Below are 15,728 nucleotides of genomic sequence, written 5' to 3'. Positions count from 1 at the left end.
CAGTTCATATATTTTCCTTCCATACACGTTCATTTTAAGATGCTTCTACAAAAAGGACTTTGAATTGGCTGTAGAGTCATCTTACAGTTAAAACTTTTTATAAATTATCTGTGTGTCAAATTGTTCTGTTTTTAAACTCAGAAGAGTCAGTCCATTTTTAAAAGGAAAGTTTTTTTTCCATGACTAAATACATGTAGCCAGATGAGCTGTAACTGTACAAACTGAATCCTAATCCACAAGGATTCTTTAAGCATAAAATTAAGTTGTGATGACATCTCTGATCTCTTTGCCTCCATAAAATGAATAGAAAAGGCCCCCTCAAAGATATAAAGGTACTACATCCTGGATTTTTGTATGCAAAGTGTATTGCAGATGCTGATATTTACACGGATTTAATTTTATGGGTCTGAGTTTTAAATTTAATCTTTTTTGATTAAATATCAAATTTTTTAAAAAATAGATGAAACATCTGTAACAAGAAAAGCATTGACTCCGTTTCTAAGCACTTTAAGATGATACCTTTTTCTAAGAAAAAAATATTTCAGAAACCTTTCTACTAAAAATATATTAAACTTGGTAAATAAGCAACATATTCTGAAAAGTTAAAAATCTATTAAAGGTGTTGTAAGACAGGAGAGAATTATATTAACATTCCTGGTGATCAACTAAAAACAATATATATATTTTTTAAATTAGCATATTATAACTAAACTTACATTAAGATTTCCAAAGGAAAAAGCTCAAATAAGTGCAGTTTATGAGCACCATCAATATTTATTCAACATAAAGTAAAATGGAATCGCACTAATGTAAACATTTGTATTGTTAACACAAATATTAATTCAATACATTAAACCACTTAAAATGTAACATGGCACTGGATTTATGGCAATCAGTTAACATGAAAAATATAGCTTACCAATAATGGATTTCTAAATCAATAAATACAGGTTTAAAACAAAGAGTTCACAATACAAAAGAATATAGCTTGAAACCAAAGAGTACATTCAGACAGCAGCAACTCATTAAAAAAATATCAGTTTCAATATGTGTAACTAGAATTAGTCTCACTACAGATCCCTTTTGAAACAAAAACACATCTTTGATAGCTAATTAAGGTTAGGGAATACATGCCAATTAGCACAAAATACAGTAGCTGGTAAGTGAAATCAAATCCCTCAGCATAACTCTGTAAACATTACAATGGGATTTCCATTCCTTCTTTAAGCCCCCTTCTTTTTTCTTCCAGTGTTTGTTTAAATAGTTTCCTCAGGGTGTTGTAAACATATGGTCCATTTTCAGAATCCAAACTCATCTGGCAAAGGGGAGAAATTAAAACTCATTTCTTTAAATGAATGTCGTGGCTATTTTAAAAAGCAAAACATACTTATTTTGAACTAGAAAATGTTTGTTTTTTCTTAACTCAGCATAGGTTTCAGCAACTTTTTTAACAAAGAATATATATATTTTTATACTGACTAGCTTATTTACGCCTAAAAGTAGGAAGGAGATAGTCAGACTACAGAATAATCATGGTCGGTTACTGATCAAAGAGAGACCATGAACTACATATAATGATCTTCCTTTCATATTATCTGAATTCCTGTATTGGAGGACAGCAGCTCTGAACTCAGCAACACTGGAACCCACCATACTTAGAGTTAACTTGCCTCAAATAAAGACTCCCACACAACCTCTTTCTGTATGTGACTGCGGCCTCACTTTATCATCACTCTACAAAATTCCCTCTGCTAGGCCACAGTACCAGGAACTGTGATGGAAAAGGTACCTAAACTTTTCCCCTGTAGATTCCACTGCAGATTATTTGAGAAGCACTTCAATAGGAATCAAAGAGATGAGTAATATGCATCCTAATATAAATTCTGACAGTGGGCCAGTCCTGACAAATTGGGTATCTGATCTAAAATAGTGGAGCAGTGACTGAAATACTGTTCATGCATTTACTGAGTAGCCAGCCTTCAAGCCTCAAATGAAATTCTTCTGCAGCTGGCTACAAGTATAGCCCAACCTCTAGTAATGTCGGCCCTAATTCTTAAAGATAGATTGTTTATTTGGTGCATCGGATATTTTATTAATAGGGGTGCGCCGATAAAGATTTTGGGCCGATACCAATGGCCAATTATTGACCAGCCATATCGGCCATAGCAATTTGATTGCCAATATGCAGCCTGGCAGCTTGGAAAACAGCATCCAGCTGGTAAGTCTGGGGGTGGGGGAAGAGGGCATGGGATGGGGGGCAGATTGAGGCCCCCGTGGTGAGGGAGGGAGTGGGGCTGGGGAGGGCACTACCCAGCAGCAGAGGGGCAGGACACGGGACACAGCTGGCAGCTCATCTGGGGAGCATTGGTGGGGGGGGTGGCTCCTGCCACTGTGTACACCCCTGGGGTAGGCAAGGTGGGTATGTACCCCCCAGATCTGTACACAGGACAAAGGTGAGCTGTTTGCTGCCTGCTTGGGGCCAGGGGTGAGCTGGCCTCTTTCCAGCAGCTGCACTTGAACTGGATGGGAGCAGGATGGGGAGGCTACGGAGGGGCTACAGCCACCCCAAAATTCACCATAGCCCCCCCTCCCAGCTCTGCCACTGCTGCCACTCACCCCACCCCACCTGAGCGCAGCTGCTAGGAAGAGGCCAGCACAGCCCCCTGAGCATGCAGTGGCAGCCCTCCCTCACCCCATGCACAGATCCTAGGGGGCACATGCCCCTTCCCACCTCCCCCAGGGGTATACACAGTGGCAGCTGTGCCCTGCCCCACCCTGCTGTGCAGTGCCTGCCCCAGCCCCACTGCCTCCCTCACTGCAGAGTCCTCTTTGCCTCCCCACTACCTTCCCTCCCTCCCCAACACCTCTGTCATAACAGACTTGCCACCCAGACAATGGTCTCCAGGCTGCCAGGCTGCACTCCTGGCCACATACATGCTGCAGCTGCACATGTGCATGCAACATTTAATCAGCCACATCAGCCAAAAACCGCTGAATGCTGATAATGTCAATTTTCCTTTTATTAGTGCTGATATACAAATCAGTCCATATTGTATCTGCACCTCTACTTGTCAGAGTCCAAAACCTTTGTAAATCATTCTAGGGAAAAGGCTGATCTTTAGGGGCATCTATACACGTACCAGATGCCTGCTCTAACACTTGCTAATTAGCATACGTCAGAGCAAACTTGATTAATCAAGTCTGCTGGAGCATGCTAATTAGTAAGCACAAAATTAGTATGTTCCAGCAGCTTTGGTGTCATGTGTATTCAGCATTCCTTCACTTCAAAATGGAAAAAGCAATAATAAATAGATCAGAAACACTCTGAGCGCCGCAAGGAGTGACCAGGAACAATGGTCACAAGCTGGTGGAGGGAAGGTTTAAGTTGGACATCAGGAGGCACTACTTCACCGTCAGGGCGGCTAGGGTCTGGAACCAGCTTCCAAGTGAGGTGGTGCAGGCTCCCACCCTGGGGGTTTTTAAGAGGAGGTTGGATGACCACCTTACTGGGGTCATTTGACCCCAGTGCTCTTCCTGCCATGGCAGGGGGTCGGACTAGATGATCTGCTCAGGTCCCTTCCGACCCTAGAAACTATGAAACTATGAGAAACAGATTTGATACGACAATACCAAACAATGATCAGTAAAAATATTTGGCTCAGTTTCAGTAATTCCATCCTAAATGAATAATGTTTAAAGGCACTTGCCATCAAACTTGTATTTTAATTCCTCAGCAATCTGAAATGATAGCCAGTGGGAGTGTAGCTTTTATGGAGAGAAAATGATCACACAGGTTCAAAAAGTACTTCTCATCAAGGACAGAAGCACTACATTTAAGTTTCAAGTAGGACAAGATCCCTCAACTAGAACCATGAATCAGTCCCTTCAGGAATCTTGATAAAATACGGTGGGGGAAAAAAGCTGAATGATCTTCACTTGTGGATGATACAAAGATAGTGAACAAATGACCAACAGCATTGATGAAGAGCACTGACTATTTAAAACAACAAATAGTCTTTAATTGATTACCTATGATTCCAAAGGATGAATGTGTCGCTGAAGAACTTGTGAAACTAATACAAGAGCCTTTCTTTACATGTGAACCTTGTAGAGGCTTTTGTGCTATATCAAAACCTGTTGTTTTTTAATATTTTCTTTTTTTAAAATCAGAAAAAAATATAATCAGCCAATCTATATACCATCAGCTGTAGGGATGTCAGATGAAGTACTGGATTATGATTCTGTGGATGGTGCCTGGAATGTTGAAGAGCAGCAGAAAAGGTTGACCACCAGATAGATGCATCAGTCCAGAAAATCAAAACTGGCCCAGGCTGGAGCTACCATTATCTGAGCTTTGTCTTGATACGTTTTTCTAAGGACTCTGGGGATTAACAGAACAGGAAGAGAGCATGCACCACATCCTTTTCCTACCAGCCTGGACTTACTACTTCTTGGGAGCACAATATGGAATACTTCTTGTTTTGTCTTGTAGAAAATAACTCCAGTTCAGAAACACCTGAACCAGAATCATTTTTTAACTCCCATCTGTGGTGGACTATGATATCCTACTGAGATATTTCACCAACTTGTTCTAGATACCTGCCAGATGAAGGGCAATTAAGATGAGTCAAAGTATGAGCCATTCCCCAGAGGAATTGCTTCCTGATGCAAAGGTAAACATCTTGCTCCATCTCATGTTTATATTGTGCTCTGTCCTCATACTGTCTACTAGGTGTTGATAGATTGCAGGCTAGGCAAATAGCTCTGCATTCTAATATATTCATGTGTAATAGAAATTCCATCTGAAATCATAGACCCTAAATCTGGAAATTATCTAAACGAACATACCAGCCTGACTATCATGAGAATCTTAGAGCAGAATGGGTATTGCCTAAAAAGTAAATAAATAAATATATCAAAATACCTTTAAGTATTGAAGACCTTATCTCAGCTGAAATACCACCACCGAAAAGCATTTGGTAAATATGCACTTTTGAAGCTGGGGAAAAACAGATGGGGTAGGACTCTTTCCTAGTAATGACTACTAATCATGAAGTGAACAAACTAACTGCTTTAAGCTACAACTTGATACATTTATGGATGGGAGGGCATGATGGGACAGGGGTGTTCTGGAAACAGTAAACAGTGCCTGCAAAATGTGGATTCCCTATGATCAGGTTAAAAGGAAATGTGGTATGTATGCAAGAGATGTTGTATAAACCCATACTTCAGGGCCTCTGCTGGTCACCTGTAGAAAGAAGTACTATTTCCTTCGCAATTATTGTTTTATTTGGCCTTAGAGAGGCAGGAAACAGGAGGTTGTCATTTTCTGAAACACTGGATGCTGTTGTAGCTAGACATGGGCAATCTGGCTGAGGTTTCTTGATGCTCCTTAGGAAGCTTTGTTCACACACAGAGGGTCAAAATGATGACCAGATTTATGGGGCTGGGCCAGCTCCCCCCTCACCCCCCTCTGGTGCAGCCCAGCCCAGCTCCACAGAACCCTGCCAACCTGTGCCCCGCTTTGGGGCCCCATTGGTGCTGGCCCTGGGACATTGGTCCCAAGATGGTAACCAGGAGGCGGGGCACCTGTCAAGGGGTGGGACTACCCATGTGGCCCTCAACAGGCCTGCCAAAACTGGGTAAGCAGCCCTCTGCCCAAAATAATTGCCCGCCCCTGTTCTAAAAGATCTTCCTTTATACAAAATTTACGTTCCAGTTCCTGGTTGGATGGGTTAGCTGTCTTAGATGGTTCTTTAGGAGGAATAGATCTGGCTAGATAAAGAGTAAGGAAATATTGAGCATTGCACCTTGACCAGTAAAGCCAAGACTACATCCCAGAAAAACACCTATCATGACACTGGTAGGAACCAAGCCATTGGATATCTGTGAGAAGCATGGGATCTGTGATGAGAAGGGCTTGTAAGTCTCTTTTAGGAACCAATCAAGACCACCAAGAAGAACATCTAAAAGAAAGACTTCTACTGTCATTACTAAGGGTGTGTGAAGCAGGCCGTGTTCGATTCGGATTCAGACCGCTTCAGGAGATAGTGATTTGATTAGCTGATTTTGATCACTGCCAATTCGATTCAGCCAAATCTGAATCTGAGGATTCGATGCCAATTTGGAGAATCAGCAATTCAACCACAGACACAGCTTTAAATGTCTTCTCTACATGCTTTGAGGTTCCAGGCATGGCTCATGAACACTGAGATGGTGGGGCAGATGGAGTGTCCCACAGGAGCGCTGGGCCACCCGCACACCCCACGTGCTTGGCAGCAAACCCGGAAGTGGACCAGATGTACTTCCAGTCCAATTCTGGGTCTCCTTGCCCCGCTCAGCAAGCGGCCGTGGGGAGACCCCAGGTGCCCCCTCAGACCCAGGAGGCACCAGTCGCCAAGCTGGGGGGTGGGGGGTCCCCTGTGTGCAAAGTTTTGCACAGCCCTAGTCATTACACCGTAAAGATGCAGACAAGATACATTCTTCCAAGGACAGAGTGGATCTCTAGACTTCTCTATGAGAAACATATTACTACTGAACATATTTTCAGGGAAATTTTTTATAGTCATTACTTTTTGGTCCTTGTGCTGGAAGGAACTGCATCCTGTAGATTTTGAAGAAATATCCAAGTAAGAAGACAAGAGAGAAGTTGTAACAGAACGTATGCCAAGAGAAATAGTTACAGAAGCAAACAGATTCCAGCTCAGTGGTATTGATGTGGATGTGTCAATAAATGGGAACTTCTTGGTAGGCAGTACACCAAGGAATCTCTCTCAGATGATATTAGTGCTAATGGCACAGAAGCAGCAGCTTCAGTCATCAAAAACAAATAGCATGGCACCGAAGTAACAACAGACTCCAAAGTCTGTGAAGACTCACTGTGTCAGTCACATTTGAAAAGTGCTAGCTTGGGGACTTGATGTAATGTGTCTTAGATTTCTTGGGCGGTTATCAGTGTAAAGCATGGCTGACAAGCTCTGTTCTATCATACCCTGGGCAACAGTAATCTGAACAAACAGGATAAAAGAAAGGCTTCAGCATGTTTAAGAACAGTAAGTCTTAGAGGAATTTCTCGAGAAAGCCCAATAATGAATTGTGCTTGATTTGAACGATTACTTAAAACCAGGGGTAAGCAGTTCTTAATGGTGAAGATAATATTCATTAGAATGTGTGCTTTATGGCCAGTTTGAAATAATTTGGCTGTGCATTCACCTGCAGGAAAAGACCCAGTGACACAGAAATGAAGAGACCACAGAATTAAGATAAACTGCCCAAAAATACCATTTTTATTCTACAAAAAGTCCATCATCTGGGCTCAGTACTTTTCCTGGGCCTTAACTGCTATGAGAAAACTTAAACTCTAAAATATATAAATGTAAGCACAGTTATTGTTAGCTGAAAATTTTAGTAGTTATTTAAGACTATTGCTTCATTCTTCACAATCTAACAAATAAGCACAAGTCATGGACAAAATTACTACTTGCCTTTGTGAAAGCTTTAATGGCCCGAGCAAGTAAAGCTTCCTCCACATCAGCTGGTATCATTTGCAAATTCACTACACAATGTAAAATACAAAGAATAGTTTGATATTGTTCCTAGAGGGTAAAAGAAACAGCAAATTAGTAAAGGAAACATTTTCAAAGGGAACATTTTATAAGTACTCTAAGAACAGATAGGCCACCCTTGCATTAAAACTGCTGAGGGTAAGAGTCAGAGAAACATATTGCTACAATATTCCACTTGCAGGGTTCTTATATGATTCTTTAGTCAAGAAAGGGGAGGAGGAATTTTCCTCAGTTTCAACAAAACCATGATATCAAGGATGCTTCTGGATATCACTCTTAGAATTCAGAGGGCACGTCTACACAAGACGCTTAAATCACAGTAGACTAATTCTACGGCACATTAGTGTGTCATGGCAAAAAACATGTTAATGCACTAATGCACAACAGAATTAGTCTACCAGGCATTAAGCATCACAAAAGGACTGTGCACTGTTGCTACTGTTCATTAGCACTGGCTACTGTGCATTTATGTAGTACCTCACATTAGAGGTACTAAACTTAATATGCAGTAGCAACGCCACATTAATGCACATGTAGACACGCCCAGAGATGAGTAAAATTTATTTTAACAGTAGTCCAATTAGTTTCCTTCTAAAGGCCAAGTAGCTATTTTATCTTCTATTCAGCAAAATACAGTGACGGAGTCTTGATGATCTGAGTTCAGGAAGAAGTTGGTATTTCAAAATACTGAATTGGGAAAGCCCTACTATCATGAAAAAGATAACTGCAGAGAAGGCAAGAACTGCCTACTATCCAAGAATTACCTTCCTAAGTTCTCAGTAATACATTAAAACAAACTAGACTGCAAATTGTATAAGGAAATATAGGTTGTGAAAAGGGAGAATAACTAAGATATACATATCTCTTTAAAGAATACTTAAATGAAAAACCTTCAGAGCACAAGGACCTAACTCCTCATCTGGATTTGAAAACATGGACTGCTCTGATGTATGTGATGCAATAATGCTACTGAAGCATTATTAACTGGATGTGCCAGTTCCCCCTTCCATCCATGGCACCAACCCTCTCAGGGCTCCTATTAGATGTTTACACAGCATTTTAAAGATGTAAAGAACTATATATGGTAAATATTAAGCAATGCTGTCAGAATGTGTATGTAAACCAAAGGCACAGTTGAAGGGAAAGAGGATCCTGCCTTTTGCCTTTCTGAATTTTTAACCTACAATACCCTTAGCTGGCACACATGGACATCAGTTTCTTCAGAACAGGTTTCTAACATTTTATCCACTTCACCTTTTTCTATAGTAACTACTACCCTAGCATTAACACATTGATTACCACCCTTGTTGTGGATTACAAGATACAGCTTTGCTTTTTAAAATATATTTACAAATGCAATTTTTTTTATAGGGAGTTACCTTTAAAAGTGTAAAATTCTTGTCTAAGGGTCACCAATGCAAAGCTTAATACAAGTTAGTAAAATATGTTTTGCAATAAGATAGTGAACTGACATATACAGTATTTACCTTTTCTAGTAAGTTAAGTGTTGCCTGTGATTCTATGCACTTTTTTGCCAACATATCCACATCCTCTTGGGATATAAGAGGTTCCTTCAGTTGCTCTATCCAGGACCACATCAATGTGCAAAGAATAAAAGGATCTCTCTCAGCACATATTTTATCCCAAGCTCCATCTCGAGAATTCAGTTCTTTCTAACAAAAAATGAAAATGCACTATCTATTTAAGTTTGCTAACATATGCTTTGCTTCTAGCAGCATTTGGCTTCTTAAGCACTTAGAGGAGAGTTTACCAGCAATACAAATCTATTTCCACACTTTCCTGAATTGTCAACATTAATCAGCTCTTTAGACTACGACCACATGAATAGCACAGGTCTGCTCTTTTCTAATTATCTACTAGAATATATAAAGCAGCTTTTGATTCCTACTTCAAAGCTAATATGATTTGGTTTTGAGGATAAGCACTAATTTCCTAAAAAATTCCTTTATACTTTTACACACAGAATCATGTGATTAGCTCTGAGAAATCTGTAATAAAAAGGGCTTGCAGACAGAATCTGAAGTTCTTTCATGTTACCAACTGCAAAATGATGACCACAACTAATAGACTGATTTTTAATAAAACAAACACAACCACAAAAAATGTTCAACTTTCCATTTAAAACTAAGATTGATATGTAAATTTTTAAAAATAATTCTGGCTTCAATCTGAGGCCTCCTACCATAAAATGTTTCTATTACAGTGACCACCTTTTATGCTGCTTCTTAAATCTTAGATTATTTGCATAAGAAATTTTTTTTCAAATGCTTTAGATCAGTAGTCTGCAACCTTTTCTGGCAGTGGCCTGAAATGACTCAGTTTAAGTCTGAGGCGGGCTGATGCTAGGATGATGCTGCTGTCACTTCTCCCTGCCACCCACCCATGGTATAGGCAAAGGCTCCTACCACCAAAGTTGCCCAGCTCCTTGGGCCACAGGTTGCTGATCCCTGGTTTAGTTGTCCATGACCTATTATAAGACCTATGTTGAATTCCAACCCATAATCTTTTGTTCTCTCAGGCAGATAAAGCATACTATTCACTGCTAGGGAAAAAGTGCTTTTGCAATGTACAGCAGCTAATTTTTAAATGCACTGATGGACTTTAGAAAAGTACTGTCCCTTGGCTCATAAATGCAACCTTGTACTTAACTAGCACATCATCTGTGTCCTACATGTAATTTCTAAGAGTCTTAGTGATTTCTCTCATTAGGTCAGTAGAGTTTTTAATATGGAATGAATTAAAATATACATGTAATACACATACACACAGTACTGAATAAAATTTAAAAACAGAATACCTGCCACATTTCTACCTTCTGCTTCAATTCATCCTCTTCCACAAATTCATTTAAATTTGCAAGAGCTTTAGCTGCCAAAATTCTTCGTGCCTCCAGACTCAATTCTGATTGCAAAATAATGTGTGGAATTGTTTCTGATAGATCTTTACCATCTTGGCTTTCACATCCAAGAGAGCATTCTTCTTTAGAAGAACAATCGGAGTCCTCAGATGCACAAATTATTTTGCCATGTATATTAGTCTTTTGTTCTTTGTGACCCATGTCTTTGGCAAAATTACACTTTGGTGTTCTGGGGTCCCTAGCATTATGTACATATGTAAGACCTGCTGAAAAGGTTCTACTACGCTGTACTTCTTTTGGAGATTTTTTTCTATGATAAAGTGCAGATCCATCTTTTTGGATGGATCCATCCAAGTTAAATTTACCTTGGCTCCAGAAAGTAAATGTACTACGCACAAAAGCTTCTTTGTTTAAGTCCAGCTGAGGCTTTTGATTGCCTGCAGTAAAACAATGTTCCCCATTGTTAGGTCGTTTAAGTTTGTTGCAGAGTAGTATTTGTGCAGGCACTGTCCATGGAGTTTCTCCCTGTTCGAAGAGAAATGCAGTTCTCCTCAAATCTGAGTCACTGTAACTTAGACGCCTTTTCAGATGAGTCAGAGGCTGAAGGCATTCAGCATTCCTTCTCTTCCACAGAGGATCACATTCGTGTTCAAGTGAGAAAACAGAATCTTGGGTCTCAAAAGGATTCTCTCTCACCGAGTGGGAGAATGAATCTGATGCATCACTGTCCTGTCTTGTTAACTCTTTATCTAGTTGTGTAGAGAGCAACTGAGAAACAGTCTTTTCGATTTCAGCTGAGAGATCTGGTATGTCTAACAGTTCTTCCTCTATCACCTGCCTGTTTTCAGCCAAGTCCAAAAGAAGCTTGCAAACTAGATGAATAAGTTTTGGCACATGCTTGAGATGTCTACTCTCATAACCATGAAGCAGATGCCGCTGACGGATCAGGTACTGGGACAGAGTAACTGCGTGTGCTTTGGGCTCACAACAAGCAAAAACATTTCTCAGAGGGATCAAAAACTGAGTGAACTCTCTTACACATAATAACTGTCCTCTAGTTTGAATAGAATTAGGCCTTTTTGCCCGAACAAAAAGAATTGCTTGATCTGCAGTCATTCTTGTTGCAAAAACTAAGTAGCAAGCTACTAAAACACCTAGAAAATTTAAAAGACAAAGGATAAACATGTTTTTGTTTACTCATTCACTAAGATGCAATTTTTATGTTTCGTTTCATAATGTGCTTCCTACATGCCTGTTTGCACTTTTTTGGATAGTAATAAATAGATTGGTAAAAACTAGATGATCATTGATTTCTGTTGCATCAAATCTACTGTTTTAGTGGTAGGTTACTGATATGGCTCACATGACTAACATTAACCCTTCTTGCGTCTTCTTTCATTTTTGCTTTCCCTCACCCCCACCTTTGATATATCTTATTGTTCCAGTATTGCCGCTACCAGACCAAGATCTCCACTTCTTGGTATGTAGGGGAGAAACTTGACTCCCACTATTAACTTATCATAGAGTAGCAAAAATGCTGTTATGTAAATGGTTTGGAAACATAGTACTTCAAAGACTGCCTTTATTTCTATACGTCTCTGTGGAGCTGCAGGCTGATTCATGATTCAACTACAAAAGGCCAGAGGCAGTGCATTTTTAGGTGCGGGTACTGAATTCTGGAATTCACTTCTACCATTTTGCTACCAAAGCCTGAATTTGTTAGCCTTCAAATCATGCTGCAGACCTGGTCTTTTGTCCCCAGCCTCTTTGGGACAGGAAAAGAACAGCAAGTAACATCAGATGTTAGTTAAGAGCTACTAAGAGTGGATGAGAATGTCAGAATGTTTTGTTCCATTTTGAGTGTTTTTATCTAAATTTTGTCTCTGCACTCAGATTTCAAATGAATCAAAAGACAATGTCAAAATGCATGAATATTAGACAATGTGGGGCAGGAATGAAAGACATTCATTTCTATAAGGAAGGTCCTATTTTCATTAGTATACCTGAGAAAAGCATATTTTATATGTGAGTGCACAATGCATGTACACAATATGGAGACATCATTATTTCAAAGGAGTTATTACAAAACAACATCTGGCTTCTTTCCTTCTTGCCTCGAGTCTCTAGAATCCTCAGATGGACTTTTTCCAGTTGGTAAGCCCTTGTTCTTTTTTCTTGCATATAACATACTTTGCACCTTAGATGTTAAGCTTAAGCTCTTTTCTGGCCCTAAGGATCAGAAGCTGCAGGTGCTTCACCAACCATATTCCCTTACCTTGCTACGGGTCAGGCATTGCTGTTATTCTGTGGATGTGAGGGGATTTTAAGCAAATTGAAGCCAAAAAAAAAGGATTTAAATAAATTAAGGAACATAAAGGTAGTGGTTAAGAAATTAAACTTGTAAAATTCAACTAACATTAAGAATGCTAGTTTCTCTCTCAACAGCATCCCTATTAACCTTGTTATTTACAAACTTCTTTTCCCCCACAGGGAGCAATGGTGGCTACTGCAGAGAAGGACATAGGCAAAGAAACAAGTCTGGAAAGGGAACAGAATTAATTCCATCTTGAAATATCTTCAAAAAGTGACAAAGATCAAAGTTGCAGACTGAGAGAGCAAACACATACTAGCTGCATTCAAGAATGGAAAAGCACAAGATGAATTATTTCCTTAATCTGAGACTGTGGAATGGCAAATGTCTAGGTGAGGAAACTGTAGTTTCAATATAGCTGGGAGATAATTCTATGGAACAAAGTTTCTCTTAATTCTCAATCTGCTGTTTCATCTTGCTGCATTTGACAGAACGACACAGTATGTTTACTTAATAGATGCTAACAGTCTCATAGGCATACATCTCAGGACAGAAAATACACAGTTTAAAACAAACCTGTACTGGTTCATAATCTGATATTGTACCTTTTAGAAAAACATTTACCTTGATTTATGTATCTGAAAGCATACCTGTTCGGCCAAGTCCTGCATGGCAATGAACAGCTACCCTCCCTTCCTGCAAGGCAAATGCCATCACTTTTACCATATCGAGTATAGTGGTAAGAGATGCCACACCATAATCTTTCCATCCAAAATTATAAAAATAAACTAAAAAAAAAGAGAGAGAATTATTTTATACAGTGTAGAATTAATTTTTTGTGCATGCAGATGAGAAATTATATAATTAACAAAAATCCTGACACAGTACAGAAATATCCCAGTAGGATCCACCTGTGTATAATTTATTTGAAATGGATTTGTTACACTTCACAGTAAGCTTACTAGGAAAGTTTTGTACACCCCTGGAGTTAGTTGTTTCAGACTTTAGCTCAGCTGGAATGTAATGGGTATCACAAAACTGAATGATTCATACTAAAATTACTGAGCTATATATAGGAATAGTGTAACATTCTATTTTGGACATAATAGCATATCTTAACTTAATGGCTGTTTCCTAAGCAGATAACACTTCCCAACTCAGTGTAATGTGAGAGGGGGAAAAAAAAGAAATACTGCCAATACAAAGAAATCAGTGTATTGAATTCTAATTGCAAAATATGAGTCATTTAAGTGTCTGAACTGTAGTTGTATCCTATGTATGTCTTTACTCTCAATTTCCATTTAGCTTTTTACCAGGCAGTTGAAGCAACATGGCTTCTCTAGTTTACACCCAACAACATGTCAGTGAGGGGCCAATCCAAGACTCTGCTTGCTAAGTTTCATTTTCTTATAGATCTGCTTTTGTGTAGTCCTCCTCATGTAACTTCTCTTGACTGAGAGAGCTCAGAGTCAGAATATCTGCAAGTATTGTCCTCAATAATTAATGAGGAACAGCAGCAGGAGTGAACTTACTTCCAGCTTCCATGAAAGCTTCAGGAAGGTAGGTGAAGCCACTCTCTTGCTCCAACGGATTCCCGCAGCTAGCATGCTCTCCAGGACGCTGAAGGTTAATTACTGTTTTTATGCCACATCTTAAGCAAGGAACAAATGAGTCACATTACTATATGCACCTAAATTTTCATTATCCCTTATTTTCTGAAACATATATTTATTCTTTCTGCAGAATAAATCCTTACCTGTATATCTAAAATGAAAGGATCTTTACCAACAATCCAGATCTAAGTAGGAGGGAAAAATGGATCAGGGGTACATCAGTACTATTTATAGGAATTCATTACCAGTAAAGATCATTACCTTTCAAATTGCTCAATGATACTATATTTTTCAATGATTTCTGTTGAGGGACGAGCCATTGCCAATATGTTATCTGTTATCCTGAGAAAAGACATTCAAAACTTAGGAAAAATGATCTCATGGGTAATAGTCTACCAAAATACAGACACTGTTTCCTTTCCAAGAAACTCTCTCTAACTAGCAATGTGCTTTTATACCTTTCTCTAAAAAATTCCATCAAATTAAAATAATAAAAACATACAGAATGGAAAATTGCTTTTTTCATTATTAAAATAAAAAATATTATGGAAGATTAAATAAGCTATTATGAACCCATTTTAAATATAGCTGTATTGACATTTCAGGAAGGAGCATCTATGATCTAGAATATTTACATAATCTATAAATAGGTATTTTATTTTTGATCTGAGGCCAAACTCTTTGAACTTAATGGGAGGAATCCCTTTATATGAGGCTTTATGGGCTACCAAACATTAACTGACATTTTATTGCAGTACATGGAGTATTTATCATGGCAGTCTATATATTTTGTAGAAAACAGAATACAGGTCTGTGTTACTGTTATTTCATTAGGTTTTATTTACTACAGATAATTTAAATAGAACTTATCATTGCATATTACCAAGAAGAGTAAAGCCCTTTAATGGCTTGCTCTTGGTCACTCCATCGAGCTGGATTTTCGTATTTACAAGCACGTCCACCACATGCCATTGAACACTGCATATGACCAGGAATTACATGGCGAAGGCGCTCCCCTACTTTCGTATATTTTGCAGTTGGGCGCATTGCACTTTCTACAACACATACAAAAAATAGAGTAAATAAGAAAGTTAACAAATGATAGGCACTATCCAAAACTTGAATCAGACCAACAACTTGATTAAATTGCAAAATACACAAACATATGGACTATATACTGAAGATCTATTTTTCAATATAAACATAAAAAACCAGCAAAGATATTCAGTGAAATGAATGCTCTTTCCTTCTCTTGTTGTTGATGTAATTTTTTTTCTTACATCAACGTGTTTTCTTTCTTGAAGATATTATAGGCATGTGGCATTCATCACAACACCACAAATATCATGGTCATCTTTTAC

At 38.9% G+C, this 15,728-nt stretch overlaps 1 protein-coding gene and 1 long non-coding RNA gene across 4 annotated transcripts in view; one reads left to right on the top strand and one right to left on the bottom strand.

Moving 5' to 3' along the window:
- Positions 1–749: 749 nt before the first annotated feature.
- Positions 750–15,728, bottom strand: part of PTPDC1 (protein tyrosine phosphatase domain containing 1) — a 54,230-nt gene continuing 39,251 nt past the window's right edge. For all 3 annotated transcript variants that reach the window (XM_019505056.1, XM_019505055.1, XM_019505054.1), the window contains 8 exons: positions 15,251–15,422; positions 14,629–14,709; positions 14,287–14,405; positions 13,405–13,542; positions 10,384–11,597; positions 9,053–9,238; positions 7,485–7,595; positions 750–1,315 (listed from right to left, as the gene is read on the bottom strand). In XM_019505056.1, the coding sequence (XP_019360601.1) occupies positions 1,199–1,315; positions 7,485–7,595; positions 9,053–9,238; positions 10,384–11,597; positions 13,405–13,542; positions 14,287–14,405; positions 14,629–14,709; positions 15,251–15,422 (2,138 nt within the window). In that variant the 3' untranslated portion in view covers positions 750–1,198. The remainder of the gene's footprint in view (positions 1,316–7,484; positions 7,596–9,052; positions 9,239–10,383; positions 11,598–13,404; positions 13,543–14,286; positions 14,406–14,628; positions 14,710–15,250; positions 15,423–15,728) is intronic.
- On the top strand, positions 11,303–13,059 carry LOC109289129. The gene is made up of 2 exons (XR_002095303.1): positions 11,303–11,391; positions 12,934–13,059. It is a non-coding gene; the product is annotated as an uncharacterized LOC109289129 (long non-coding RNA).

Source organism: Gavialis gangeticus, unplaced genomic scaffold (genome assembly GCF_001723915.1).
Source record: "Gavialis gangeticus isolate Ggan-Ray unplaced genomic scaffold, GavGan_comp1, whole genome shotgun sequence".
NCBI lineage: Eukaryota > Metazoa > Chordata > Crocodylia > Gavialidae > Gavialis > Gavialis gangeticus.
Note: the sequence above shows the minus strand (reverse complement) of the source record. Positions and strands in the feature narration are given on the sequence as shown.